This window comes from Dryobates pubescens, chromosome 40 (assembly GCF_014839835.1).
Source record: "Dryobates pubescens isolate bDryPub1 chromosome 40, bDryPub1.pri, whole genome shotgun sequence".
NCBI lineage: Eukaryota > Metazoa > Chordata > Aves > Piciformes > Picidae > Dryobates > Dryobates pubescens.
The window spans coordinates 876,301-890,285 of NC_071651.1; the positions used below are offsets into that span (position 1 = coordinate 876,301).

The 13,985-nt window shown below is 64.0% G+C and overlaps 1 protein-coding gene across 1 annotated transcript in view; it reads left to right on the forward strand.

Annotated features, from left to right (window-relative positions):
- LRP1 (LDL receptor related protein 1) overlaps window positions 1-13,985 on the forward strand; it is an 82,955-nt gene that overhangs the window by 47,786 nt on the left and 21,184 nt on the right. Inside the window, exons 28-49 of the mRNA XM_054177464.1 lie at window positions 7-138; window positions 251-478; window positions 1,932-2,106; window positions 2,373-2,467; window positions 2,708-2,857; window positions 3,106-3,246; window positions 3,911-4,039; window positions 4,654-4,785; window positions 5,265-5,399; window positions 5,690-5,819; window positions 6,096-6,222; window positions 6,486-6,637; window positions 6,772-6,896; window positions 7,457-7,828; window positions 8,692-8,881; window positions 9,300-9,504; window positions 10,010-10,202; window positions 10,810-10,935; window positions 11,031-11,159; window positions 12,152-12,271; window positions 13,356-13,469; window positions 13,700-13,849. Of these exons, the coding sequence (XP_054033439.1) occupies window positions 7-138; window positions 251-478; window positions 1,932-2,106; window positions 2,373-2,467; window positions 2,708-2,857; window positions 3,106-3,246; window positions 3,911-4,039; window positions 4,654-4,785; window positions 5,265-5,399; window positions 5,690-5,819; window positions 6,096-6,222; window positions 6,486-6,637; window positions 6,772-6,896; window positions 7,457-7,828; window positions 8,692-8,881; window positions 9,300-9,504; window positions 10,010-10,202; window positions 10,810-10,935; window positions 11,031-11,159; window positions 12,152-12,271; window positions 13,356-13,469; window positions 13,700-13,849 (3,450 nt within the window). The remainder of the gene's footprint in view (window positions 1-6; window positions 139-250; window positions 479-1,931; window positions 2,107-2,372; window positions 2,468-2,707; window positions 2,858-3,105; window positions 3,247-3,910; window positions 4,040-4,653; window positions 4,786-5,264; window positions 5,400-5,689; window positions 5,820-6,095; window positions 6,223-6,485; window positions 6,638-6,771; window positions 6,897-7,456; window positions 7,829-8,691; window positions 8,882-9,299; window positions 9,505-10,009; window positions 10,203-10,809; window positions 10,936-11,030; window positions 11,160-12,151; window positions 12,272-13,355; window positions 13,470-13,699; window positions 13,850-13,985) is intronic.

The following is a 13,985-nucleotide window of genomic DNA, read 5'->3' on the forward strand; positions in this document are numbered from 1 at the left end:
TTGCAGCTCCTAACCCTTGTGAGGCCAATGGGGGCAAGGGGCCCTGCTCCCACCTCTGCCTCATCAACTACAACCGGACCCTGTCCTGCGCCTGCCCCCACCTCATGAAGCTGGACAAGGACAACAAGACCTGCTATGGTAGGGGCTGCCCAGACCCCCTGGGGCGGGGAGGGGAGGGGGAGGGGAGGGGAGAGCCAGCAGCAGCCCCGGAGGCTGCGGTGCCAGCGCTGCTGCCGTCTGCCGCCCGCAGAGTTCAAGAGGTTCCTGCTGTACGCGCGGCAGATGGAGATCCGCGGCGTGGACATCGACCACCCCTACTACAACTACATCATCTCCTTCACCGTGCCGGACATCGACAACGTCACCGTCGTCGACTACGACGCCCTGGAGCAGCGAATCTACTGGTCCGACGTGCGCACCCAGACCATCAAGAGAGCCTTCATCAACGGCACCGGCGTGGAGACCGTGGTGTCTGCAGGTGGGGCTGCAGCAGTGCTGCGCTGCCTGGCTGCTCCCCTGGGCTTCCTGCAGCAGTGCCGTGCTGCCTGGCTGCTCCCCTGGGCTTCCTGCAGCAGTGCCGTGCTGCCTGGCTGCTCCCCTGGGCTTCCTGCAGCAGTGCCGCGCTGCCTGGCTGCTCCCCTGGGCTTCCTGCAGCAGTGCCATGCTGCGTGGCTGCTCCCCTGGGCTTCCTGCAGCAGTGCTGCGCTGCCTGGCTGCTCCCCTGGGCTTCCCGCAGCAGTGCTGCGCTGCCAGGCTGCTCCCCTGAGCTTCCTGCAGCAGTGCCGCGCTGCCTGGCTGCTCCCCTGGGCTTCCTGCAGCAGTGCCGCTCTGCCTGGCTGCTCCCCTGGGCTTCCTGCAGCAGTGCCGCGCTGCATGGCTGCTCCCCTGGGCTTCCTGCAGCAGTGCCGCGCTGCCTGGCTGCTCCCCTGGGCTTCCTGCAGCAGTGCCGCGCTGCCTGGCTGCTCCCCTGGGCTTCCTGCAGCAGTGCCGCTCTGCCTGGCTGCTCCCCTGGGCTTCCTGCAGCAGTGCCGCTCTGCCTGGCTGCTCCCCTGGGCTTCCTGCAGCAGTGCCGCGCTGCATGGCTGCTCCCCTGGGCTTCCTGCAGCAGTGCCATGCTGCGTGGCTGCTCCCCTGGGCTTCCTGCAGCAGTGCCGCGCTGCCTGGCTGCTCCCCTGGGCTTCCTGCAGCAGTGCCGCGCTGCCTGGCTGCTCCCCTGAGCTTCCTGCAGCAGTGCCATGCTGCGTGGCTGCTCCCCTGGGCTTCCTGCAGCAGTGCCGCGCTGCCTGGCTGCTCCCCTGGGCTTCCTGCAGCAGTGCCGCTCTGCCTGGCTGCTCCCCTGGGCTTCCTGCAGCAGTGCCGCTCTGCCTGGCTGCTCCCCTGGGCTTCCTGCAGCAGTGCCGCGCTGCATGGCTGCTCCCCTGGGCTTCCTGCAGCAGTGCCATGCTGCGTGGCTGCTCCCCTGGGCTTCCTGCAGCAGTGCCGCGCTGCCTGGCTGCTCCCCTGGGCTTCCTGCAGCAGTGCCGCGCTGCCTGGCTGCTCCCCTGGGCTTCCCGTGGCAGTGCCGCGCTGCCTGGCTGCTCCCCTGGGCTTCCTGCAGCAGTGCCGCGCTGCCTGGCTGCTCCCCTGGGCTTCCTGCAGCAGTGCCGCGCTGCCTGGCTGCTCCCCTGGGCTTCCTGCAGCCCCTAAGCCCTCCGCAGGCTTCAGCTCCATGAGGGTCATGGAAGGGGTTGGGTGGGAAGGGACCTTCATGGTCAGGCAGTGCCATGGGCAGGGACCCCTCCCAGGCCGCTCACCCAGGCTGCCCCTGAGCACCTCCAGGGAGGGGGCAGCCACAGCCTCCCTGTTCCAGAGGCAGCCTTCAGCCCTTCATCTCAGCACCCTCTCAGCTCCATTCTCGCATCTCAAGGTCTCTTTGCTCTGCTCCCTCCCAGACCTGCCCAACGCCCACGGCCTGGCTGTGGATTGGGTCTCCAGGAACCTCTTCTGGACCAGCTACGATGCCAACAAGAAGCAGATCAACGTGGCACGGCTGGATGGCTCCTTCAAGAATGCTGTGATCCAGGGGCTGGACAAACCTCACTGCCTGGTGGTGCACCCCCTGCAGGGGTAGGTCTGGGGGGGCCCCAGGGGGCTTGGGCCAGCAGTGTTGGGGGAGGAGCAGGTGCAGGGCCCCTGCGTGGTGAGCAGGGGACAGGTTGCTGCCCTGGGGCAGGAGGTGTGTGAGGAGCTGAGGCCAGCTCGAGCTGGGGGGCTGGTGGGAAGCAGCCAAGTCTGGGGTGGGGGCTGGCAGAGCTGGGCAGGATGGGAGGTCCCCAAGCTGCTTGTGGCTGTGGGAGCCACCCCCATGCTCAGTGTCCCCTCCACGGCTGCAGGAAGCTGTTCTGGACAGATGGAGACAACATCAGCATGGCCAACATGGACGGCAGCAACCGCACCCTGCTCTTCACCAACCAGAAGGGGCCTGTTGGTACGACCTCCCCTGTGCCCCCCCAGTGCCACCCCACCTCCTGGTGCCCTTCCTGACCCAGAAAGTCCCAAGCATCCTTTCTGGGTCCCTGGGGGCTGGCAGCTGCTTTCTGCAGGGTCGCCCTGGCCTCACGTGTCCATTCCCTCCTTCACCTCATCCTCGCTGCTGCTCCCATCCCACCTCCTGGCTGGTGCCAGCCCCTTGGTGCCAGCTGGGCACCGATGGTCCCTCCCTTTCCAGGCCTGGCCATTGACTACCCAGAGAGCAAACTCTACTGGATCAGCTCTGGCAATGGCACCATCAACAGATGTGACCTGGATGGCAGCAACCTGGAGGTGATCGAGTCCATGAAGAGTCACCTGGCCAAGGCCACCGCCCTGGCCATCATGGGTGAGAGCTGGCAGGCTGGCAGCTGGCAGGGGCACTCACCCTGCCCCTGCTCCTGGCCCTGCCCAAGCACAGACAGCTCACTGCCACCTCCAGCAGCCCGGGAGGAGGGGATGCTGCCCGCCCAAAGCTGAGCTCCATCCCTTGTTTCCAGGCCATTGGATGGGAGCCTGTGTGGAGCCAGCACTGCTTGCAGCTGGGGTGGAAGGGGATGGGGAGAGCTGCTGCATGCTGCTGCCTTCTGCTCTCAGGTGATAAGCTGTGGTGGGCAGACCAGGCCTCGGAGAGGATGGGCACCTGCAGCAAGAGGGACGGCTCCGGGGTGCAGGTGCTGCGCAACAGCACCACGCTGGTGATGCACATGAAGGTGTACGACGAGAGCGTGCAGCAAGGTCAGCAGGGGCTGCCCCGGGGGTCTGTGGCACAGGCACCACCCAGCCCTCACCAGGGTCTGGCCTCTGCTGCCCAGGTGGCCTCTTGACCCTCTCCCTTCCTCTTGGCCCCAGCCTGGCCCTCAGCCTCAGCCCAGGTCGTCAGAGCAGGGACTCATAGAATAGTTTGGGTTGGAGAAGACCTCCCAGACCCTGTCCTAACCCTGCCGAGGCTGGGGCTGGCTCATGGCCCTCAGCACCACAGCTCTGCCTCCTTGAGACCCCTCCAGGGGTGGGGGTTCAGCCACCTCCCTGGGCAGCCTGGGCCAGGCTTTGGGAGCCCTTCCAATGAAGTTTCCTCTGATGTCCAACCTGAACCTCCCCTTGGGCAACTTGAGGCCATTTCCTTTTCTCCTGTCCCTTGGCAGAGGAGCCCAACCCCCACCTGGCTCCAGGCTCCTCTCAGGGAGCTGCAGAGAGCCAGGAGGTCTCCCCTCAGCCTCCTCTCCAGGCTGGACATCCCCAGCTCCCTCAGCCTCTCCTTGCTGGCTGGCACAGAGCACTCCTGTGCCCTCTGGCCATCCTAAGCAGTGCTGCCCCCCAGCCTCTCCCCAGTTGCCCACAGCCCTGGGGGGGATGTCCCCTGTCCCCTGGCTGCTCCTCACCCTGTTTGTCTCCCTGGCAGCTGGAACCAACCCCTGCAGCCTCAACAATGGTGACTGCTCCCAGCTCTGCCTGCCCACGTCCGAGACCTCTCGCTCCTGCATGTGCACCGCAGGCTACAGCCTCAAGAGTGGGCAGCAGTCCTGTGAAGGTGGGCAGCACCCTGGGCCCCCACCCCCTCAGAGCAGAGAGGACCTCCTGGCCATGCCACTTGCTGTGGGCAGTGGGTTTGGGTCACTGACTTGCCACCACCACCACCAGGGACGTTGGCTCTGCACAGCCCCAGTCCCTGCCCAGTTCGTTACCATCTCCCTCAGGAAAGAAGAGCCTCCCCTCCCCCTGCTCCCTGGGCACTGCCAGGGCCTCTCAAAGGCTGTTTGTATGCAGAATGTTCTGGGTGGTTTTGGAGGGGGCTGGCAGAGCTGTGGCACCATCTGGGTCAGGGCAGGGGCTGAATACCAAACGCTTGTCCTGACCCAGATGCAGCTCAGAGCCTTTGCCAGGGCTTGGGGGTGGAGATGGCTCTGGAGAGGACCTCTTTTGTGCCTCCCTGTGCCCTGGTTGGGGGCAGGACCCCTTGAAGGGGCTGCCTGGGAGCTTGCAGCCCTCCAGGGAGGCCCAAGCAGGGCTTGCTGGAGCCCATCCCACCCCATCCTGTCCTGTCTCAGCCCACCCCATCCCATCCAATCCATGTGCTTCTCCGTGGGGCTGCTGTTGCGGTTTGCCACGTGCTGGGACACTGTGGGACACCTCTGCCTGTCCCAGGTGTTGGCTCCTTCCTGCTGTACTCTGTCCATGAGGGGATCCGTGGCATCCCCCTGGATCCCAACGACAAGTCCGATGCTCTCGTGCCGGTGTCGGGGACCTCCCTGGCCGTGGGGATCGACTTCCACGCAGGTGACAAAGGGACTGGGAGCTGGAGAGCCTGGGAGGGGGAACCACAGAACCATGCAATGGGTTGGGGTGGAAGGGACCTTGAAGATCATCCAGTGCCAACCCCCTGCCACGGGCAGGGACCCCTCCCACCAGCCCAGGTTGCTCAGGGTCTCATCCAGCCTGGCCTGGAACACCAGGCAGCCAGAGCCTCCCTGGGCGACCTGTGCCAGGCTCTCCCCAGCCTCACTCTCAAGAATTTCTTCCTCATCTCCACTCTCAATCCTCCTCTCTCCCAGTCCCTCATCCTGGCACTCCCAGCCCTTGTCCCAAGTCCCTCCCCAGCTCTCCTGGAGCCCCTCCAGGTGCTGGGATCATGAAGGGAAGCACCACCAGACCCCGGAACATCCCTGAGCGGCTCTGGGCGTGGGAGGGTTTCAGGCCTCAGCCCAGGTCTGTGTCACCCAGAGGTGGCCACTGACAGCCACTCTGCTGCCTCTCAGAGAACGACACAATCTACTGGGTGGACATGGGGCTGAGCACCATCAGCCGTGCCAAGCGGGACCAGACCTGGCGCGAGGATGTGGTGACCAACGGCATCGGCCGCGTGGAGGGCATCGCCGTGGACTGGATCGCTGGTGAGGGCAGTGCCGGGCAGCAGGGCAGGCAGCCAGCAGCAGGGTGGGCAGCAGGGCAGGCAGCAGGGTGGGCAGCAGGGCAGGTAGCAGGGCAGGCAGCAGGGTGGGCAGCAGGGCAGGTAGCAAGGTGGGCAACAGGGTGAGCATCTGGTGATAGGGTGGGGAGCAGGGTGGGCAGCTGGTGACAGGGTGGGCAGCAAGGCAGGTAGCAGGGTGGGCAACAGGGTGAGCAGCTGGTGACAGGGTGGGCAGCAGGGTGGGCAGCTGGTGCTGAGCACCCCTGTGTGCAGGGAACATCTACTGGACAGACCAAGGCTTCGACGTGATCGAGGTGGCCAGGCTGAACGGCTCCTTCCGCTACGTGGTCATCTCGCAGGGCCTGGACAAGCCGAGAGCCATCACTGTGCACCCAGAGAAAGGGTGAGGCAGGCACAGAGCCACCCGTGGGGGAGCATCAGCTGGGGTGGGCGTGTGCTGGAGACCCCTGGCACCCTCCTGGCAGAGCTGTGCCCTTTGCACGTGGGGGAAAGGACTGCTGGTGGGGGACCCATGGGGCTCCTGTTGCACCAAGGAACAGGGTTAAGGTCCAGACCAGCTGGGGTTAAGCCTTGTGCTGATGGGCTGAGCCCCCTGGGTGCTGGCAGTGGCACCCAGGCTGCTGCTGCTGCAGGGGGGCTGCGTGGTGCTGTGCTGCAGGTATCTGTTCTGGACGGAGTGGGGGCAGTACCCTCGCATCGAGCGGTCGCGGCTGGACGGCTCCGAGCGCGTGGTGCTGGTGAACGTCAGCATCAGTTGGCCCAACGGCATCTCGGTCGACTACGAGGTACAGACACCAGCTGGGGCTGGCCAGCAGCCTGTGCCCCCCCAGGGGTCCCTGCTGGAGGGGTCTCTGGGGACACAGCTGCCCTGCCCGGGGGCCTGGGGGCTCCCCCTCCAGCGCAGGAAGGGGTGTGCGGGGCATGCACCCGGACAAGAATACAACCTCAGACCTCCTGCCAGACAGGGTGGGAGGTGTAGGGGGAGGGGGTCTTAGTGCCGCCCCCTGCCGTGCCCTGGGGCTGACTGGGCGCTGTGCTCCCCCCCCAGGACGGGAAGCTGTACTGGTGTGACGCCCGGACGGACAAGATCGAGCGCATCGACCTGGAGAGCGGCGAGGGCCGCGAGGTGGTGCTGAGCAGCAACAACATGGACATGTTCTCCGTCTCTGTCTTCGAGGACTACATCTACTGGAGCGACAGGTGGGCACCCAGGGCGCTGCTGCCAGGGCTGCCGCGGGCACCGCTGCGGGCCAGGGGGTGGAGCTGGGTCCCACCATACCCTGCCGCTGCCAGGGCCCTGTGGCGGTCGCTCAGCACCCCTGGTCTGTTCCTAGGACTCATGCAAACGGCTCCATCAAGAGAGGCAACAAGGACAACGCCACCGAGTCGGTGTCGCTGCGGACAGGCATCGGAGTGCAGCTCAAGGACATCAAAGTCTTCAACCGGGCACGGCAGAAGGGTGAGCCCCGGCTGCTGGTCCCTCAGAGAGCCACAGGGGGTTGGAAGGGAGCTCCAGAGATCAGCCAGTCCAAGGCCCCTGCCAGAGAAAGGTCACCCAGGGCAGGAGCACATCCAGGTGGGGCTGGAGGCTCCCCAGAGAAGGAGGCTCCGCAGCAGCCTCACACCAGAGAAGTTTCTCCTCCTGTTGAGGTGCAGCCTCCTGTGAGTGTGTTCCTGTCCCGTGCCCTTCATCCTGTCACTGGGCGTCGCTGAGCAGAGCCTGCCCCTTCCTCATCCTCACAGCCTCCCCTGCACTCTCTCCAGTGGTTCCCTGTCCCTCTTGAACTGGGGAGCCCAGATCTGGCCCCGGTGTTCCAGATGTGTTCTAAGGGAGGCTGCTGCAGCGCAGCCGAGCACCGCAGGGCCACCGAGGCTGGGGCTGGGGCCAAGCAGGCCCACGGTGTCCTCCGGCAGCTGCCGAGCTGCTTTCCTCAGCCCCTTCCTCTGGGAGCGGCGAGGGGCAGGACCACCCAGAGCTCCCCCAGCCCCTCTGACTCCCCCCGCCCCGTCCCTCCCCAGGCACCAACATCTGCGCCCAGAGCAACGGAGGCTGCCAGCAGCTGTGCCTGTACCGCGGGGGCGGGCGGCGGAGCTGCGCCTGTGCCCACGGCATGCTGGCCGAGGACGGGCTGGGCTGCAGGGACTACGACGGCTACCTGCTGTACTCGGAGCGCACCATCCTGAAGAGCATCCACCTGTCGGACGAGAACAACCTCAACGCCCCCATCAAGCCCTTCGAGGACGCCGAGCACATGAAGAACGTCATCGCCCTGGCCTTCGACTACCGCTACGGCTCCAAGGGCAGCAACCGCATCTTCTACAGCGACATCCACTTCGGCAACATCCAGCAGATCAACGACGACGGCAGCGGCCGCAGGACCATCGTGGAGAGTGAGCCCTGCGGCCCTTCCCTTCCCTTCCCTTCCCTTCCCTTCCCTTCCCTTCCCTTCCCTTCCCTTCCCTTCCCTTCCCTTCCCTTCCCTTCCCTTCCCTTCCCTTCCCTTCCCTTCCCTTCCCTTCCCTTCCCTTCCCTTCCCTTCCCTTCCCTTCCCTTCCCTTCCCTTCCCTTCCCTTCCCTTCCCTTCCCTTCCCTTCCCTTCCCTTCCCTTCCCTTCCCTTCCCTTCCCTTCCCTTCCCTTCCCTTCCCTTCCCTTCCCTTCCCTTCCCTTCCCTTCCCTTCCCTTCCCTTCCCTTCCCTTCCCTTCCCCTCCCCTCCCCCCCCTCCCCTCCCCCTCTTCTCTTCTCCCCTTCCCCTCTCTCCTCCTTCCTCTCTCGCCTCCTTCCTCTCTCTCCTCCGTCCTCTCTCTCCTCCTTCCTCTCTCTCCTCCTTCCTCTCTCTCCTCCTTCCTCTCTCTCCTCCTTCCTCTCTACTCCTTCCTCTCTCCTCCCCTCTTCCTCCCCTCTTCCTCCCCTCTTCCTCCCCTCTTCCTCCCCTCTTCCTCCCCTCTCCCTCCCCTCTTCCTCCCCTCTCCCTCCCCTCTCCCTCCCCTCTCCCTCCCCTCTCCCTCCCCTCTCCCTCCCCTCTCCCTCCCCTCTCCCTCCCCTCTCCCTCCCCTCTCCCTCCCCTCTCCCTCCCCTCCCCCTTCTCCCTCCCTCACTAAACCACATCCCCAAGGGCCACTTCATGGTTTCTGAACCCCTCCAGGGACGGTGACTGCACCTCCCCCCTGCCCAGCACCGGCTGGGCGACGTGGGCCGGGCAGGCTGGCAGGAGGAATGGGGCTGGGTGTGACCTTGGCTGTGCTCTCCTGCAGACGTGGGCTCCGTGGAGGGCCTGGCCTACCACCGGGGCTGGGACACGCTCTACTGGACCAGCTACACCACCTCCACCATCACCAGGCACACCGTGGACCAGAGCCGCGTGGGGGCCTTCGAGAGGGAGACTGTGATCACCATGTCCGGGGACGACCACCCCAGGGCCTTCGTGCTGGATGAGTGCCAGAAGTGAGTGGTCCCCCCTGGGGGTTCCAACCATCCTCTGATGGTTCCAGCTGCTCCCAATGCCCAGGCAGACCACCTGCACAGGTGCCCAGCAGAGGCTCTTGGCCCCCAAGGACGGAGAGCTCTGTCCCAGCCCATTGTGGCACCATGGAATGGTTTCAGTTGGGAAGGACCTCTGAGGTCCTCAAGTCCCAGCAGCAACCCAACACCCCTGTGGCCATCAGCACAGAAGCTCCATGCCACCAGGGGTGTCTCACCCAGGGTACCCCAGGGTGCCATCTTTGCCAGCTGGCTCATTCAGCCCTTTGTGAGGCCAAGGTCCCATCCATCCCCAAGTCCCTGGGGCTCCACGGCAGCAGAGGGAGGCCTTGGCACAACCCCTGGGGGCTGCCAAGGCATCAAATGTCTCTTCCCTTCCCAGCTTGATGTTCTGGACCAACTGGAACGAGCAGCACCCAAGCATCATGCGTGCCACCCTCTCTGGTGCCAACGTCCTCATCATCATTGACCAGGACATCCGGACCCCCAACGGCCTGGCCATCGACCACAAGGCTGAGAAGATTTACTTCTCTGATGCCACCCTGGACAAGATCGAGCGCTGCGAGTACGACGGCTCCCAGCGCCACGTGAGTGCCAGGGCAGGGCGGCCAGGGGGCACAGCAGGGCAGGGCAGCCAGTGGGCACAGTGGGGCAGGGTAGCCAGTGGGCACAGTGGGGCTGGGCAGCCAGCGGGCACAGCTTGGGGTCAGGAGATGGAATCTCACAATGGACCCCTGGGCAACACCCAGTCCAACCCCTGTGCCAGAGCAAGGTCACCCAGCAGCAAAGGTTGCCCAGGATGGAGTCCAGGTGGGTCTGGAATGACTCCAGAGACGGAGACTCCACAACCTCCCTGGGCAGCCTGCTCCAGGCTTCCAGCACCCTTTTGTTCCAGAAGTTCCTCCTCATGTCTGGTGGAAGTTCTGATGCTCCACTTTGTGCCCCTTGCCCTGCCCCTGGGCACCGCTGGCACAAGCCTGGCCCCATCCTGCTGCCCCCAGCCGTGACCAGCATTGAGGGAATCCCTGCCGAGGCTGCAGCTGGGGTGCTGCTGGGGTGTCCCAGAGCATGCTGAAGGTCTGTGCCCCTCAGGTGATCCTGAAGTCGGAGCCTGTGCACCCCTTTGGCCTGGCAGTCTATGGGGATTACATCTTCTGGACGGACTGGGTGCGCCGTGCCGTGCAGCGTGCCAACAAGTACGTGGGCACCGACATGAAGCTGCTGCGCGTCGACATCCCCCAGCAGCCCATGGGCATCATCGCCGTGGCCAACGACACCGACAGCTGTGAGCACCCCCCCTGTGCCCCACCACCTGCCCTCACCCCTGCCCAGCCCTGAGAACCAGAGAACCATTAAGGCTGGAGAAGCCCTCTGAGGTCCAACCAGCAACCCAGCACCACCCTGGGCACCGAACTGTGGCCCCAGGTGCCATGGCCACAGGTTTCTGGAACCCCTCCAGGGATGGGGACTCCACCACCTCCCTGGGCAGCCTGTGCCAGCCCCTGACCACTCTGGCAGGACAGAAATTGTTCCTTGTGGCCAACCCGAACCTCCCCTGGGACCCTCACACCAAGGTCTCGCTGTCTCCAGACCCTGGGCAGGCTGCAGGGGACAATTTGCCACATTCATGATCTTCCTAACGAGCCCTGGGGCAGCTGGGTGCCCCCAACCCTGCCTCCTCTGGAGCCCCAGCCTGGGGAGGAACCCAAACAGTTCCTCTCTCCAGCCAGGCTGGATGAGGCCTTGGGCAGCCAGGTCTGGTTGAGAGGTGTCCCTGCCTGTGGCAGGAGGTTGGAGCAGATGAGCTCTGAGGTCCCTTCCAACCTGAGCCGTTCTGTGGTTCTGTGGCAGCTGGCAGTGTCCCTGTGGTGACTGCTCTCTGTCCCTCCCAGGTGAGCTGTCCCCATGCAGGGTGAACAATGGAGGCTGTCAGGACCTCTGCCTGCTGACCCCCAAGGGCCACGTCAACTGCTCCTGCCGCGGGGAGAGAGTCCTGCAGGAGGACTTCACCTGCAAAGGTGCAGATGGGGAGCTACAAGTGGGAGCTGCTGGGGGTGGGGAGGGGAGGTTGGCCTCAGCCTGGCTGAGCTGACGTTCCTGGTGCCCTCCCCAGCCCTGAATTCCAGCTGCAGGCTTCATGATGAGTTTGAGTGTGGCAACGGTGACTGCATCGACTACAGCCTGACCTGCGACGGCGTCGTGCACTGCAAGGACAAATCTGACGAGAAGCAAACCTACTGCAGTAAGGTTCCTCCTGCTGCTGCTTTGCTCAAACACCCCCCAGCACCCTGCTCCCTTCTGGCAACAGCCAGGACTCCTGGGTGTCTCCTCCTATCCCTCCCTTGCCCAGGGAGTTCATGGATGCTCCCTCCCTGGAGGTGTCCAAGGCCAGGCTGGATGAGGCTCTGAGCAGCCTGGGCTGGTGGGAGGTGTCCCTGCCCCAACCTATTCCATGGTTCTGTGCTCTCCCAGTTGGGTTTTAAGAGCTCCAGGTCTGCCCTGGCTTTAGGGGAGATCTTGAGCTGCCCCAGCTGCAGTTTTCCCACTAACACCAGCCCTGGGAAGGAGCTGTGCTGGTTGCAGGCCCGGCTTGACCTCATGCCGTGGCCACCACACCGTGGGGCAGCCTGCCTGGGGAGGTCCTTCCCTTTGGAAGGGTCCCCAAAGGGCTGAGATCTGGAGTTTCCAACCCTTGTGCTCACCTCCTCCTTCTTCTTTTTGTCCTTTTTCTCCTGTCTTCCTTCTCTTTTTCCTGTCCTCTTTTTCCTGTCCTCTTTTTCCTCCCCTCTTTTTCCTCCCCTCTTTTTCCTCCCCTCTTTTTCCTCCCCTCTTTTTCCTCCTCTTTTTCCTCCTCTTTTTCCTCCTCTTTTTCCTCCTCTTTTTCCTCCTCTTTTTCCTCCTCTTTTTCCTCCTCTTTTTCCTCCTCTTTTTCCTGTCCTCTTTTTCCTGTCCTCTTTTTCCTCCTCTTTTTCCTCCTCTTTTTCCTTCTCTTTTTCCTGTTGTCTTCTTCCTTTTTCACCTGTCTTCCTCTCCTCCTTCTCCTCCTGTCCTCCTCCTCCTTCTCCTCCTGTCCTCCTCCTCTTCCTTCTCCTCCTGTCCTCCTCCTCCTCCTCCTCCTCCTGTCCTCCTCTTCCTTCTCCTCCTGTCCTCCTCCTCTTCCTCCTTCTCCTGTCCTCCTCCTCTTCCACCTGTCCTCCTCCTGTCCTGCTGCTGCTGCTCCCCCTCCCGGCGCAGGCGTCCGCCGCTGCCGCCGCGGTTTCCTGCACTGCATGAATGGACGCTGCGTCCCCAGCCGCCTCTGGTGCAACGGCGCCGACGACTGCGGGGACAACTCGGACGAAGTGCCCTGCAACAGTAAGTCCCTGAGGCCGCTGCTGGCCACCAGCCAGCCCTGCCAGGGAGGGGGACAGCAGCTCTGGGAAGGAGTCACCTTCGGCTTGACAGCGTCAAGCAGAGCCAGGGCTTCCTGGAGAGCCGAGGGCTAAACCTTGTGCCACCAAACGTTTTGGAAGGAAGCTCTGCAGCAGTTGGGAGGAGGAGGTCCTAGGTGTGGCCACCCAGCACCCAGAGCCTCCTGAGAGCGGTGCTTTGACACCCAGCAGGGGCACAAGAGGATGGCAAGGGGCAGTGTCACCATGGCACAGAATCCCCCAAGGGCTGCAGGAGCTCATCTGCTTGGTTCAGAGCCAATGGGGAAGCTCAGGAGCTTCCCTGAGCCCATCCAGCTCTGGTAGTGACCATCCAGGAGCTTCCCTGAGCCCATCCAGCTCTGGTAGTGACTATCCAGGAGCTTCCCTGAGCCTATCCAGCTCTGGTAGTGACCATCCAGGAGCTTCCCTGAGCCCATCCAGCTCTGGTAGTGACTATCCAGGAGCTTCCCTGAGCCCATCCAGCTCTGGTAGTGACCATCCAGGAGCTTCCCTGAGCCCATCCAGCTCTGGTAGTGACTATCCAGGAGCTTCCCTGAGCCCATCCAGCTCTGGTAGTGACCATCCAGGAGCTTCCCTGAGCCCATCCAGCTCTGGTAGTGACTATCCAGGAGCTTCCCTGAGCCCATCCAGCTCTGGTAGTGACCATCCAGGAGCTTCCCTGAGCCCATCCAGCTCTGGTAGTGACCATCCAGGAGCTTCCCTGAGCCCATCCAGCTCTGGTAGTGACCATCCAGGAGCTTCCCTGAGCCCATCCAGCTCTGGTAGTGACCATCCAGGAGCTTCCCTGAGCCCATCCAGCTCTGGTAGTGACCATCCAGGAGCTTCCCTGAGCCCATCCAGCTCTGGTAGTGACCATCCAGGAGCTTCCCGGGAAGGAATGTGTGAGCTGGGGGGAGGCAGCTCTCTCTGGGGAGGGAGTCAGGCAGTGCTGGGCACAACAGGAGTGGGTCTGTGGGGTACACCTGGGAACCCCCAGCCCAGGCTGACTCCTGCTGGGGCTCTTGCAGAGACCAGCTGTGCCCCCAGCGAGTTCCGCTGCCGGGACGGGAGCTGCATCGGGAACTCGAGCCGCTGCAACCAGGTCATCGACTGCCAGGATGCCTCCGATGAGATGAACTGCAGTGAGTGTGCCAGCAGCACTGCCCGCTGCCCGCCTGGCACCTCGGCACACACAGCCCCTCACAAGCGTTTCGCTGGTCCCAGCAGCTGGGGACACTGGTGGGACAGAGTCCCCTCGCTGCCGCCAAGGGGCGGGCAGGGTGGTTGGCAGCAGGGTGAGGGCTGTGCCAGGCCGTGGGTGCTGTGCCAAGTGAGCCCTCTCACCCTGGGCTCCTGCTCTGCCTCCTTGCAGCTGCCACTGACTGCAGCAGCTATTTCCAGCTGGGGGTGAAGAGGTTGAGCTTCCAGCCCTGTGAGTCCACCTCGCTCTGCTATGCTCCCAGCTGGGTCTGCGACGGTGCCAACGACTGCGGAGACTTCTCAGATGAGCGCAACTGCCCTGGTGAGGGGCACAGCCCTGGCATCGAGTCCAGCCATCAGCCCAGCACCACCATGTGCCCAGGGGCCATGTGCTCTCCTGTGGAGAAAGGCTGAGAGCTCTGGGGCTGTTTGGAGAGGAGAAGGCTGAGGAGAACTGA